This window comes from Centruroides sculpturatus, unplaced genomic scaffold (genome assembly GCF_000671375.1).
Source record: "Centruroides sculpturatus isolate CEXI.00-Female unplaced genomic scaffold, Cexi_2.0 scaffold20, whole genome shotgun sequence".
In the NCBI taxonomy this organism is placed as follows: Eukaryota; Metazoa; Arthropoda; class Arachnida; order Scorpiones; family Buthidae; genus Centruroides; species Centruroides sculpturatus.
Genome location: NW_019384333.1, coordinates 1346907 through 1360212, shown reverse-complemented (window position 1 = coordinate 1360212; position 13306 = coordinate 1346907). Strand labels below are relative to the sequence as shown.

At 26.5% G+C, this 13306-nt stretch overlaps 1 protein-coding gene and 1 long non-coding RNA gene across 7 annotated transcripts in view; one reads left to right on the top strand and one right to left on the bottom strand.

Moving 5' to 3' along the window:
* LOC111631113 (ankyrin-3-like) overlaps nt 1–13306 on the top strand; it is a 279012-nt gene that overhangs the window by 234041 nt on the left and 31665 nt on the right. For all 3 annotated transcript variants that reach the window (XM_023375329.1, XM_023375323.1, XM_023375315.1), the window contains one exon: nt 1109–1318. In XM_023375329.1, coding sequence (XP_023231097.1) covers nt 1109–1318 — 210 coding nt within the window. The remainder of the gene's footprint in view (nt 1–1108; nt 1319–13306) is intronic.
* LOC111631154 overlaps nt 1–13306 on the bottom strand; it is a 95603-nt gene that overhangs the window by 67511 nt on the left and 14786 nt on the right. For 3 of the 4 annotated variants that reach the window (XR_002757651.1, XR_002757652.1, XR_002757653.1), the window contains exons 2-3: nt 5245–5528; nt 1787–1896 (exon numbers count right to left, since the gene is read on the bottom strand). This is a non-coding gene — a long non-coding RNA (uncharacterized LOC111631154). Of the gene's footprint in view, nt 1–1486; nt 1897–5244; nt 5529–13306 lie in introns of those variants that run through there. The other variant, XR_002757650.1, reaches the window with a different exon arrangement.

Sequence of the window (13306 nt, the reverse complement as noted above, 5' to 3'; positions counted from 1 at the left end):
CTATCTGTCTTACAAGAAGCCAAATAATTAAAAATATAATAAAAGATATTAAATCATTTAGCACTAAGTCAACTTAAACTAAACCTAATGTTTGGAATCAAATTAAAATTGTTAAATATTAGAAAAGTTTTGAAATTTTTATTTAAGAGTTGCTTTTCATCAAATACAGCATGAATTGAAATTCATTTATACTTAATTTACAGTATTATAAAGATTTAGCAATATTTTTAATTGTAATAATTCTATCAAAAATTGAATCCTATGCAATACAAAATTTCCTTTTTTTCAAATAATATACTTAGGCATGTGTTAAGCACTTTGAAGTCTCCAGCCCAATTTCTTTAAAGGAATTACACAGATGTAGAACAAAAATAATAACACATGGTTGGATATGCTCATTTGCTAATGCAACTCCATATTTAGGAATGCCATTTTAAATTTTAAAATGAAATTCTGTATAAAATTGAGATAAGTTTGGCTTGCTTTGGTAAAAATAATTCTGATCTCTTTCCTCCCAATTAAAGTATTCAAATGATGCAATTTTAACTTTTTTTTATTCTTAAGTTAGTGTAATTATTTCATTGTTCATATTAATTTTCATAATAAACTTTCTACAGAAATCTCTATATAAAATCAAACTGCTTTTTTAAGAAATGCAGCTGAATTCTTGCCAGATTTTTAATATGACTAATTAGTGATTAAAATACTGAATAATTTCGATTAGAGTTATGTGGTTAAGCTGCCATATTGGCCATATCATTTGATTATTAACAAATGTCGGGTTTAGTTTTATATGCATAGATCAGATTTAATTTTTTTTAGCTGACAGAGAATTCGGATTTGATAGGATTTTCAATTCAAAAATACAATTTCCTTGGAGTGAGAGAGACTTTTTTTTGTCTAGTTGAAGATTTAGTTTTTGAGTTTAATTATAAAGATATAAATATTACATAGCTATGAAATGTGTAAGTATTTAATTATTGTATATAATTAAATATCTATATACATAAATTATAATAATTAAGTTATTTGAATTATTATGTTTGCAGATTAATTATTAATAATTTTTTGTCATAATGAATAACTTATTTTTTCATAATAATTTTAGAAGGAGAGGAAGTCAGCGAACACGATGTTCACGATCACACTGCCAAATTAGTAGAATCCGAAACGTGGGCGTCGGAAATGGACACCAGTCAGGTTTCCATATCCAGTTTGCCAGAAGACGAAAAATCCGAACCGACGACGGCCACCATTTCCAGCAGCATTGCTGCCGAACCGGAATCAGCCGCGGCGGAGGCGAGTACCGAAGAAAAAGGTAAATATGAACTCTTTGATTATTCGGAAGAATTCAAAATAAAGCAGACCAAAGGAATGTAACGTTCATATCAAATACTCAAAATTATGTAAATTATTCAAGATATCATCATTTTGTTATATAAAATTTTATCAAACTAAATAAACATTGTATAAACAACATTTATCATTCTAACTATAAATAGATTTTAATCACAACTTCTTAACTATGAACAAAATATAATTGTAAGCTAATGTTAACTAAACTATCAATTGTAAACTTCCTCAATAATTACATTAAATATCAAAATATAACAAACTGAGATAGTTTATTTAATGAAATGTATTCCAAAATCTTATCAAAATGTATAATTAAAGGAACTATTTTAAAATAGCTTTGAGATGTTGTTTAATTTTGATTTTATATTCTTAATTCATTCAGTTTCAAATATAACAAAGTTTTGAAAATGTAAATTAAATTTTAACTTACTTGCATGTCCGTGATGTATACTAAGACGATCGGTTCTCAAAAATCCACACCTCAACCAAAATTATCTAAAACTTAAGACACCGGATGGTTGCATTTCAGAAATTTGCAATCTGTCATAATTTACCATAAAAATTTTGAATTAAAAATGATTTCTAACTTAATATATCAAATAAATTGTTAAAAAATCTAAATCATTTTAAAATAATTAAAAAACTAACAATTGTAAAATTTGGACTCGCATCAATCTCAAACCATTAGGATTTTTGAGAATTTATGGCATTAATAAATGATCAGGATCTTCTCTGTTATAGTTATCTTGTTGCATTTATATATTTATTTTTTATAAGTACCATATTAAGCAATAAATTTTGTAATTTTTAATGTACTGGACTTCCTTTTTATTTGACTGTTATTTCTTTGTAATTTGTAATGAATCACTTTGAGTGGTTTTCTTTCATCTAAATCAATAAATATTTCTTCATCTATCGAGTACTGTAACAATTTCATTTTTAAATTTTACATGAATATAATTACAGTCAAATTTATAAATAATAATTAATATTGTTCGAGGTTTCATTTTTGAAAAATTATATCTGTATTATTTAACTATTATTTAATTTTTTTTACATTTAAGAATTTGAAATGCTAAAATCAAACTCATTATTTTTCTATGATTTTTAATTGACTTTAATTGAACGTCGTGCTTGAGTCAAAATCGCTACAAAGTCATTAAGAAATCAAATAAAATCGCAGAGTTCTATTTGTCATTTGATTTAAAATTTATGCTAATTTGGAAAGAATTGCTAGTTATGTCATCACTTCAAGATGCTTCAAGTAGAGAAAGATCTGTGCATTTGAGATAAATGAAAGCCTGCGTTAACGGATGCATTGCCTATGGGAATGGTGTGTTTTATGGATTTCGTTTTTGAAGAATTGGCATTTAGTTACAATAAGCAAAAGTTCATACTAGAAACATTAAAAAGTGACTATAGAATTTTCAAATTCTGAAAGCAGATAAGTATGAATTTTATGTTTCTGATCTTTCTTTAATATTAATAATAAATAAATCTATAAGTAGTTTGTGATAATAAACTTTTTAAAAGTTAATATCTAATATTATAATTAAATAATTTGTATCAATATCATTAAAAAAAATATATAAATATTACAATAGATTTGGGGCATTTGTAACTTTTAAATCCAAATGTAATATTTAGGATATCAAAGTAACATCAATGATATCAAAAGATATCTTGTACTGTAATTTATATTTTTTATAGTAATATTTATGAAACTGTATCTTTGTGACATCTGTTCAATTATAAATATTTGTCATTAATCATTTAACACATCAAAGATTTATTAACAGTTTCATAAATTGACCTTTCCATTCAAAAGAATATTTTTATAATCACAAATGGAATGGATCATTTATCAAATTGCTAATGTGAAACTCATTATTATAATTGTTGATAAGTTTAATGTTAGAGTGATTATTAGTTCATTCATATTTCTAAAATAAATTTTAGTTTTATCTTAATTTCAGCTTCTGTAAGAAGTTGCCATTTAGTCATTAACTGAAAGAAAGTAATCATTTTAAATGTCATGTTAAAAGTATGATTACTTTCTTGGTCTCACAGCATTATATAAATGTGCATCACTTAATTAAATGAAAATAAATCAAAATGAAAACTTAGAAACTAACATGCCCAGAATATAATTGTCTTATATACATGCTCTGACTGTAATCTTACACATGTAGTAGTCGGCAAGGAGTTCAAATGAGATAATACTGTTTTATGCGCAGCTATTGATAATATTGTTTGAAGAATTGTTCAAATGAGATAATATTGTTTACTTAATGCAGCAAGATTTAAACAAAATTTTAATCGTGAGGTCAAAATTCCTTCCAACAAGGATAGATTCTATATCTAAACATTCTAAATTATTATTTTACAATTTAAATCTTTTAACACAAATTTTTTAAAAAGTATTTTAGTACCCCTATCATATCCCATCTTCCAATATTGAAAGTATTAATGTTATAACTTTTAATATCATAATGAATATAATCATTTAAACTTATATGAGAATGCATGTTTCACTACTTAATTTATAAATATTTTTTCTTATTTGTTTTGTTCTCAAGAGATGTTATTTTTATGAGTAGAATTCCATAAAATTTTAAAATCTGAGTAATATCTTATCAATAATTATCAATTTGTAAATTTGTAGTATTTAATATTAAATGCAAAACAAAAATATTTGCAATAAAATTTACGAAAGTAATTTATAAATAAAATAAAATTACTAATATTAATGAGTAATGAAGTTATATTTTATTTATTTTATGCAAAAGACTGATATATTAAATAATCACATTCTAAAATTTAGACAAATTGTAAATTAGCATTGATTATTTTTATAAATTAGATAAACATTTCCATTTCTACAAAAGTTAAACTGAATATTTTCAAGGTAGTAGTAAGCATGTGCATATGTATAAACTTAAGTATGTTTGTGCAAGTTTGATTCATTAAACTCGTAAAGACTTAAAAACAAAAGAAATTTCTTCTTATATTCTCCATAAATGTCAAAAATGACAATTTGTATTTTATGCTGTTTTTTTATGATGTGAAACCTTAGAAACTAAGTAACAATTTTGAAAGGTTATCAATACAAGGCATACTTTTTGAAATTTGTTGTATCTGTTAATGATTTGATTAAGTCCATAAGTGAAAATAATATCTTAGAAGTTATATTTAATTGTAAATAAATACTTTATTTATGCATTTCTAAAGTAACCAAAAGTAGTTGCATTTACAAAATTTATTATGGTGGCATATGAAAATTTAATAGTGAATGGTTTGCTAATATGATTCATTGATGCCAATTATCATACTGACGATATTCAATAAACTATTTATAGAGTACTACTTTCAGTTTAACAGTACACTTATGTATAATGTTAAACTTATTCATTATTTTTACAAATTAATTGAATTAAGTGTAAACTGAAAACCTGATCATTTAGAAATATATATGGTTCAAAATTTTGTCCATGAAATTGGAATTTATAGAAATTCTATAGATTAAGTATTTAATAAACAATTGTCTCTTTAAAAATGTTATCAATAAAAATTGCTAAAATTAAGTGCAGTGATAAATTTAAGAAAATTATAAATAACAAAAAATACCTATAATTTTTATAACTGAAATTAAAACTGATTATTAGATTGTTCAAACATAATTCCACAATTAACTTCTGTAATTTTGAATTTTTTAAATTCCATTTCATTTTGAGTTTATCATGCAAAATTTGTATTCACATAATACAGTAAATATGTGATATTTACTAATTAGCAAGTAAAAGTCAATAATCTTTCAAATCCATTTAAAATTAAAAAGAAGGAAGATAATTTCATGAAATAAATAACTTAAATATAAAGTACTCTTACTTTGTTTTCCTCTAAAAATGCATATTTTTACTTCTTAAACATATTTGTATTATACTTTGATTTCTTCACAATGGCTAATATTTTCACTCTATCTGACAAAGACCAAGTTATTGTTAATTTCCATTGTTTAACCTTTTTCAATAATCTTAGAAGCTTGATATCATGTCTGTCTTAGAACTTTCCTTCTTCCTGTTTAAAGTTCCTGCTATTTGCCACTTATCAAGCTGTAATGTTTTTCACACTGAAAACAGTTTATTTTATGCTTAATGACATGCTGTTATAACCTGCAACATATAAAAATTAAAAATTACTTCAGAAAAAAAATTTAGGATGAATGATTAAAATATCAAACATTTAGGTGAAAATTCATCTGCATTTCACTACCATAAACAAACAGAACAAACAAAAGTATACAAGGAACATGTTTTGGCACCATTATCATCACTTATTGGACTTCTCCCTTTTTAGAGCTTTATTTTTACAAATTTTCAGTTGATTGTCAATTATTACCTGCCAGTTTGAGCCACTCTGCTCCGTATCTTCATTGTAAAGTTAGAGATGCTCTCAACAAGGCTTTATGTTCCTATAAGTAAACTTTCTAATTAAGGGAGCAAGGATAAATGGAAGAATTGCCAGAAGCAGACTGAACTTCTCTACTTTAAACAAATTTATTGAATATTTCAACTGTTTATTACTCTTCAAATATTTTTATGGAGTTCTCTGCACTGACAGAGTGCATTTGAGAGTTCCTCCCCATGTTACTTGCAATTTGATGTGCTTTTTTCTTTTTAATTTTTGTCTAGATATCTTTAAAAGGTCTTTTTTTTTCCACCATGCAGTCGGCAACGTCGGGCAACTTGAAGAAGCCTTGTTTTATGATTTCTTTCATTTAAAGTTCTCTATTGTTGTTTAAAACTTTCAATTTAAGCAATAGGTTAATCTATCTTTCTGTTTGTTTTTGATTTTAACATTTTCTGCACTGTTAATTTCACTATTTGCATTTTTATTTAATATTTTAGTGCATTGATATTTTTACTTTTTTTATTGCATTTTATTGTTTTGTAATCGGATATTTATCTATTTGTTATTATGGTCATCCTAAGTCATGTAAGACTAATTTTGTAACTAATAAATAGAGTTAATAGAATAGAATGTAAAAATTTTCTCTTAATTTTTGCTTTAAATTAAAAAATTTTTTAAATTTCAATATTGAAAATACTGTAATAAATTTTAATAATGGTTAATTTTAATATAACAATTGAAAATTTTTTAGTTATTAACTTAGGCATTTTGTTTAATAATAATGGAACCACACTTCAGTAGCAATAATACAGAATACAATCATCTTCAATAGAATAGGGGATTGCCAATCTATAGCCCCTGAAGCATACTTATCTTGTCTGCTTAGCTTGTCTTCACAGAAACATTTTATCATCAGCAATCAAACTGGTTCAAAGCATATAAAATTTTTGAAAAGTCAAACAGAATTAATAGACCTTGCTACAAAGGATTTTTATAAAATCTTATTTAAAGAAGGAAGGTTTTCACAAATCTGTCAGCAGAGAATTTTCAGTCTTAAAAAGTTTGTACAGGGGGATATTTTCTATTTTTTCTTCTTTTTACTGTACTTTTGCAAACAAACATTTACAAAAACAAAATAACTAACATCTCAATCCAATGAATNCACGTTTAATACAACGGTGTGAACACCAGGCCAGCCTGAAATATCTAGAACAGCTGGAAATTTTTAAAGCGTTCAGAAAGGGAACAGCCATCAATTTCAAGGAAACAAACTCTTTGGCGACGGCGTGGAGGACGTATTATGATGTATAATAGATGCGCACCATATATGTCTACACTATTATGACGTATAATGGATGCGCGCCATATATGTCTACACTATAATATAAAGCATCGGATTTTTGAAGCAGGAAACCATTTCCACGAATAGTTTTATTAAGGCCCTGCATCGGACATGCACATAATTGCGATGTTCGATTTTTTTGAAATCTTGGAATCGAACCTGAGAATGACCGGTGAAGACGGTAGAAAACGTTCGTTTTTAAATTGAATTTTGCTGGTATATTGGTAATTTTGTGGTTAGGTTCTTAAAGTTTTCTTTTGATGAGTGTTGGGCTTTGGTGTTTACCAATGATGGTAATATCACTTTTGGTAGCTGTTATTATGATCTATGTATGTATGTATGTCTCTTTAATCTGACATTAAATTTGGTAGACTGTCATTACAGCTTTCAGGTTAGACACTTCTTTTATTGTTTCCACATATGCATTTCGGGCTTATATAAATGTTAAATCCCTTTTCAGTGCAATACTACAAATTATTAAAACACACAATTAGTAACATGACAAAATTCCTCACTGTAGGTCATATTTACTGACATAAAACTATCATACTTAAAAATTGTAACACTTATACGATACCTATGGTCTTTTAAAACCACGGTGTATAGTGGGTAACATTGGAAAGATTTTATAATACAGCCATTAAAAACACTACAAATACATTTTCCAACATTAATATGGAAAACTTAATATATTAATAATTTTANAGAGTTAATAGAATAGAATGTAAAAATTTTCTCTTAATTTTTGCTTTAAATTAAAAAATTTTTTAAATTTCAATATTGAAAATACTGTAATAAATTTTAATAATGGTTAATTTTAATATAACAATTGAAAATTTTTTAGTTATTAACTTAGGCATTTTGTTTAATAATAATGGAACCACACTTCAGTAGCAATAATACAGAATACAATCATCTTCAATAGAATAGGGGATTGCCAATCTATAGCCCCTGAAGCATACTTATCTTGTCTGCTTAGCTTGTCTTCACAGAAACATTTTATCATCAGCAATCAAACTGGTTCAAAGCATATAAAATTTTTGAAAAGTCAAACAGAATTAATAGACCTTGCTACAAAGGATTTTTATAAAATCTTATTTAAAGAAGGAAGGTTTTCACAAATCTGTCAGCAGAGAATTTTCAGTCTTAAAAAGTTTGTACAGGGGGATATTTTCTATTTTTTCTTCTTTTTACTGTACTTTTGCAAACAAACATTTACAAAAACAAAATAACTAACATCTCAATCCAATGAATATCTAAAGGAGATTTTAATATTTATTGGGTAAATTTTAATATAAAATTTATCCCCAATTTTGATGACATTTTTTTGAAAAAGCAGTTGAAAATTTTACATTGACTTATATTTGATATTCAGAAATTTAAAAAAATCTTAATCTTTGACTGTATGTTTCGTACTTAGCCCCAGACTTGTCTTTTAAAGCTCAAGTGGTCGTTCTAAGAAAGAGTGGAGAACCCTGATCTAGAATATACAGAATTTAGAATTCTAATTATTTCTAATCATGTTTAAAAAACAGTTAATGTGTTGTTCTAAATTTAATAGTAACATAAGAAATATTATAGATCTGTTTAAATTTAATTTATAGCTGTAACAATTTAAATTTTTGTTGCAATAATTAAATATTTGCTGAAAAATTTATTTAGAAATACTATAACCTACAAACTTATTTTTCTATTTATGAAAGGAATTCTAAATAATATACCCATACCATTTGTTAAAAAGTTTACTATATTAATTATTAGAAGTTTAAATTTTAACATTTACTTTTTATCTTTCAAATATTTTAATAAGTTTCACAAAACCTTTCACTCTTTTTCTAACAGTTTCTTAATCCACAACAGAACTATGGAGTTCTCTTATGGATTAAGAAACTTCTAGAAAAAGAGTACTAGCTTTCCGTGCATGGAATTCAAAAACTTTTTTTATGTTCTAAGATCTTCTGAAATGCCATAGTAAAACTTTTAAAAAACTAGTTTATTATTTATCAAGGAGATAACATCAATTATCCTTTTGACAAATGAACAATTTTCAATTTCAATTAAAAACTGTAATTAATAATTATACAAGTGAAATCTTTATCAATTTGTTTCCACCAGAAATTTGAATATACTTATGAAACAGTTGAAATAAGTCAAAATTCTTTCAATTCTTTTCTAGCAGTAAACTACTAGAAAAGAAGAAATTAATTTTAATTGGTACATTCAAACTAAATGCAAGACGTAAAATTAATGAAAATACTCACTGGGTATAAGCTGAAAATACTTGATGTTGATGAAATGGAAAAATTAAATATAATGATTTACTTAAATTTTCTGTTACTGGTTTTGTTGTGGATTTTAAAAAATTAAAAGCTATTGGCTTTTTTTCTCAGTAACATGTCACACAAGGAGCATTTGTTGATATAGGTTTTATTGGAGGAAATGCATTTCAGGACTTCAGAAAATTTAATTAAATAATGATTTACTTTTAATAATTATTTATTAAGAATTATAATGTGAGAAAAATGACAAAAAAAAATGCAAGGATCTTTGGCAAACATTTTGTAAGAGTCACAGAAATAGTATAAGGTTAAGAATTAAATTTTTCATAAAGTAAAATTGTTATCCAATATTTAGTGTGATCTCTATCAATATTTGAGATAAAATGAATGAAGATAAATTTACTTTACAAAAAATCCTTGCCTTCAATAAAAGTTTATTTATATTTTTAAATTTATTTATTTTAACATTAACACGAAGTCTTTGTTACTGTTTTTTGTGAGAATTTGATACAATTGGCCATTTTCTTTTATATTTCTTCTCTTTTTTATAAGAGGAAATACTCAGTACAATGAGCTCCATCCAATATTTTTGAGAACAAAATATTTTAATCAAAGTGCAGTGAGAATGAAATTCTGGCATATTCCAGTTAGATGACTCTTCAATTCTGGTCTTCATTCACACTGTGTTCTAATTTGCAGAAAAAATGCCATCCTTCACCTGTGATGAAGACTTTTAGCAACTGGCACACTTCCCTAAACAATTATATCTTGTTTTCTATTAGTGTTTACAATTTTGCCAATTAAAACTAACTTCATTTTACTCTATTTTCCTTGTTTTCTGCTTACTTATTGCCTTAATTAACTTTTGTTTATTTACCATTAAATAAAGAAGCAAATTTGCCTCTTTCATTTTGTATTAGCTCCTTTTATATCAGTGAATAGTCTAATCAACAATTCCATTTTATTTTATTTTGAATCGTTGGTTGGCATGTAAATAGGTGTTTTGTGAAGAAATGAGCAGTTTGAATAAATTATGTCAGAATGAGATACAAATTTTTATCATAAGAAGTAATGGAAAAGCTTATTCCCTATTTACAGGAGTTTTGGAACAAGGTAGGCTCATAGATTGGAATTACACTTTAATACTCTTTTAGTTACTATGTAAATAGTGATATTTTATATCTAATTTTATCTTCTATGGCAGTGTTTTTCAGTCTTTCCTAAGAGTGATAGCCCTACATCTTTATCAACATACGGTTAATGCACTTTTCTTATAGTAATACATGTAAGTGTCATGGCATTGCTCAGCACTGTTTTGCAGCACCCTAGTTAAGACCACTGATCTATGGAGATATATAATGATAAAAGTTAGCGTTCTTGAACAAATATTCAGTTCAAAGGGCAGTTTTCCCAAATTTGCTTAAAAATCTTTAATAGTATGCAAATTATGTTTTATATAGTTTAGAAATATTTGTTTCATGCAAATTTAAATATCTTAAAATTTTAATATAATATACAATATATAAGTATTAATACTATATTTTAAATATAAGAGGGTTGATTGATAAATAAGATCTCCAATTGTATAAAATTAGTTTGGAAAGAGAGAGAATTATTTGACCAGTTTTGAATAGTAGTAAAAATAATTTACTTTAATTATACATACTTAGTTTTTTAGAATGACACATTTTTACAAATGTTCAATTCATTTTTGTATTCAGTGCACAAGAAAACTTTGATTTTTCCTTGATTTACTCCCATATGGCCACCTGAACTTCAAGAAGTGTTGACTTTTTAACACTTTCTTTAATTTGGGAATAATCAGAAGTCTGCTAAGTTAATCTATGTACCTTTAACACTGGGTGAAGTTGATGGAACTCTAATATTTTTGACTTGGTTAATGAACCATCTTCAGGCTTGGACAGATAATAATGGAATGTCATGATGATTTGGAAGGAATACGAGATAGAGTAAACAAATAAGGAAGGTGGACTATGCAATGGTTGATACAAAAAAAACTAAGGAAATATCTTCTTAGACTTTTACATCAACTACTGCTGTCATAGTCCACTTTCACTTATCCACACACTTGAAGATGGTCCATCAACTATATTAAGTTAGTTTAATTCAATTTCATCCACCATTAAAAGTACATTGATTAATTAATTGCAGTGGCTAGTTCAACTAGAAGTCTGATGGTGGGAGATCTGGGTTATAGAGGATATGAAATAATCCTAACTTCAGATTTTTAAGTGTCTTTGCTGTTTTCTTCTGTAGGGTAATCTTGCATTATCACGATGTGAGAAAAAGATAAAAAGATGGTTTTTTTTCTCTTACCCTGCAAATATGTCCGTTGATTGTTCATAAGATTTCATAATACTTTGTTGAATTGCATGACGTTTTCATTCTACCAATGCTAAAAATTCCATCACTGATCACTGCTTTGTAGGGGAATGAGGAAGAGTTCACATGTAGACTTGACTAGTGTATAACAATGTAATACAATGAACTGATATTGTGCACATATAGACTAGATACTTGTGGTTAGTAAATGGTGATGGTCACAGGTTTCTATTCTACACTTCATAGAATGCTACCATGGGAGAACATCTATCAATGAATCCTCATATATAATTTTATATCTTACTGAAAATTATTCTAGATATAAGTTATAAAATGACCTATATTCAGGGTCATCTCAATGATAATTAGGGAATGAGGCAATTGCTTCAGAGGCAAAATGAGCATTCAAAAATATTCAAAAGGAGATAATAAATATAAAATTAAAAATAACTGAATACAGTGAAGTTCCAAAAATATACTTTTAAATATTTTATACAAGAGTGCCAGTATTAAAATTGCTCTTTTTCTATCGGCAACTGTTCTGGAAACAGGAGCAACAAAAATTGGTTTTGCCTCAGGTGCAAGGTACTGTATCATTGAGCTAGCACTGACTGTAATTTAAATTTGAATGTTGAAAACATCTTGTTTCATGTGTGACAGGGATTATTGTGAGCTTCTGCAAATTTAAAAAGAAGCTCTATCTATAAAATTTTATGTGCCAATTCACATTTAGTAAATTCATTACTTTATGCTAAAAACATCTTTAGATTTGTTTTTACATTTTTTTGTCGTGGCTTTGAGGCACTAACAAGTGAAATAACTTTGTATGCATTTTCAAATGTATATAATTAAATATTTTGTTTTTCTTTTTAGTTTGTCTTAACATGATCCTCTTAAAAATACAACAAAAAAGATATAAAATTAAAAATGAAATAAATTCACTGGAATTCTAGATTCTGAATCAGAGAAACATACACTCAGAACTATTTCAATTTACAGACATATAAATATGTGCAATTTTGCATTTTGTGTAAGTATGGAAGTTATGTAAAAGTAAAAAATAAAATACAGAGTGTGGCTGCATTCAGAGCATGTACTGATAAGCAAATTATGGTGATATTAGCCATATCATATGTCAGATGACTGTATTGTTCTGTTATCATTGAGCTACCAATTTGTTCAACATAGACTGCAGTTTCATAGAAAAATCTTATTTGAAAAATAATGATTATGTAATTTCTACCCAGTATATAAAGTTACACTAGTGACATTTCAACTTGGATCATCCTGGAAACATGTTAGATGCTTGCATCATTTCAGTGTGGGTCTTTAGATTCACTGCATCTGCTCATAACTCTAAACCAGAACATAGTGAAAGAACAATGCAAACACCAGCAATAATTGAAACTATCCACTTGAAACCCAAGAAGATCTGTGTGATGACATGTTACATCTTTACAAATTTTAGATTGATTATTCAGGAGATTCTTACATCAGGATCTTCACTTCTGACTCTATTAAGTCATACAAGACCTTAAGGCCCAACATTTGAATGCCTGTGAAATAGTTCTGCATG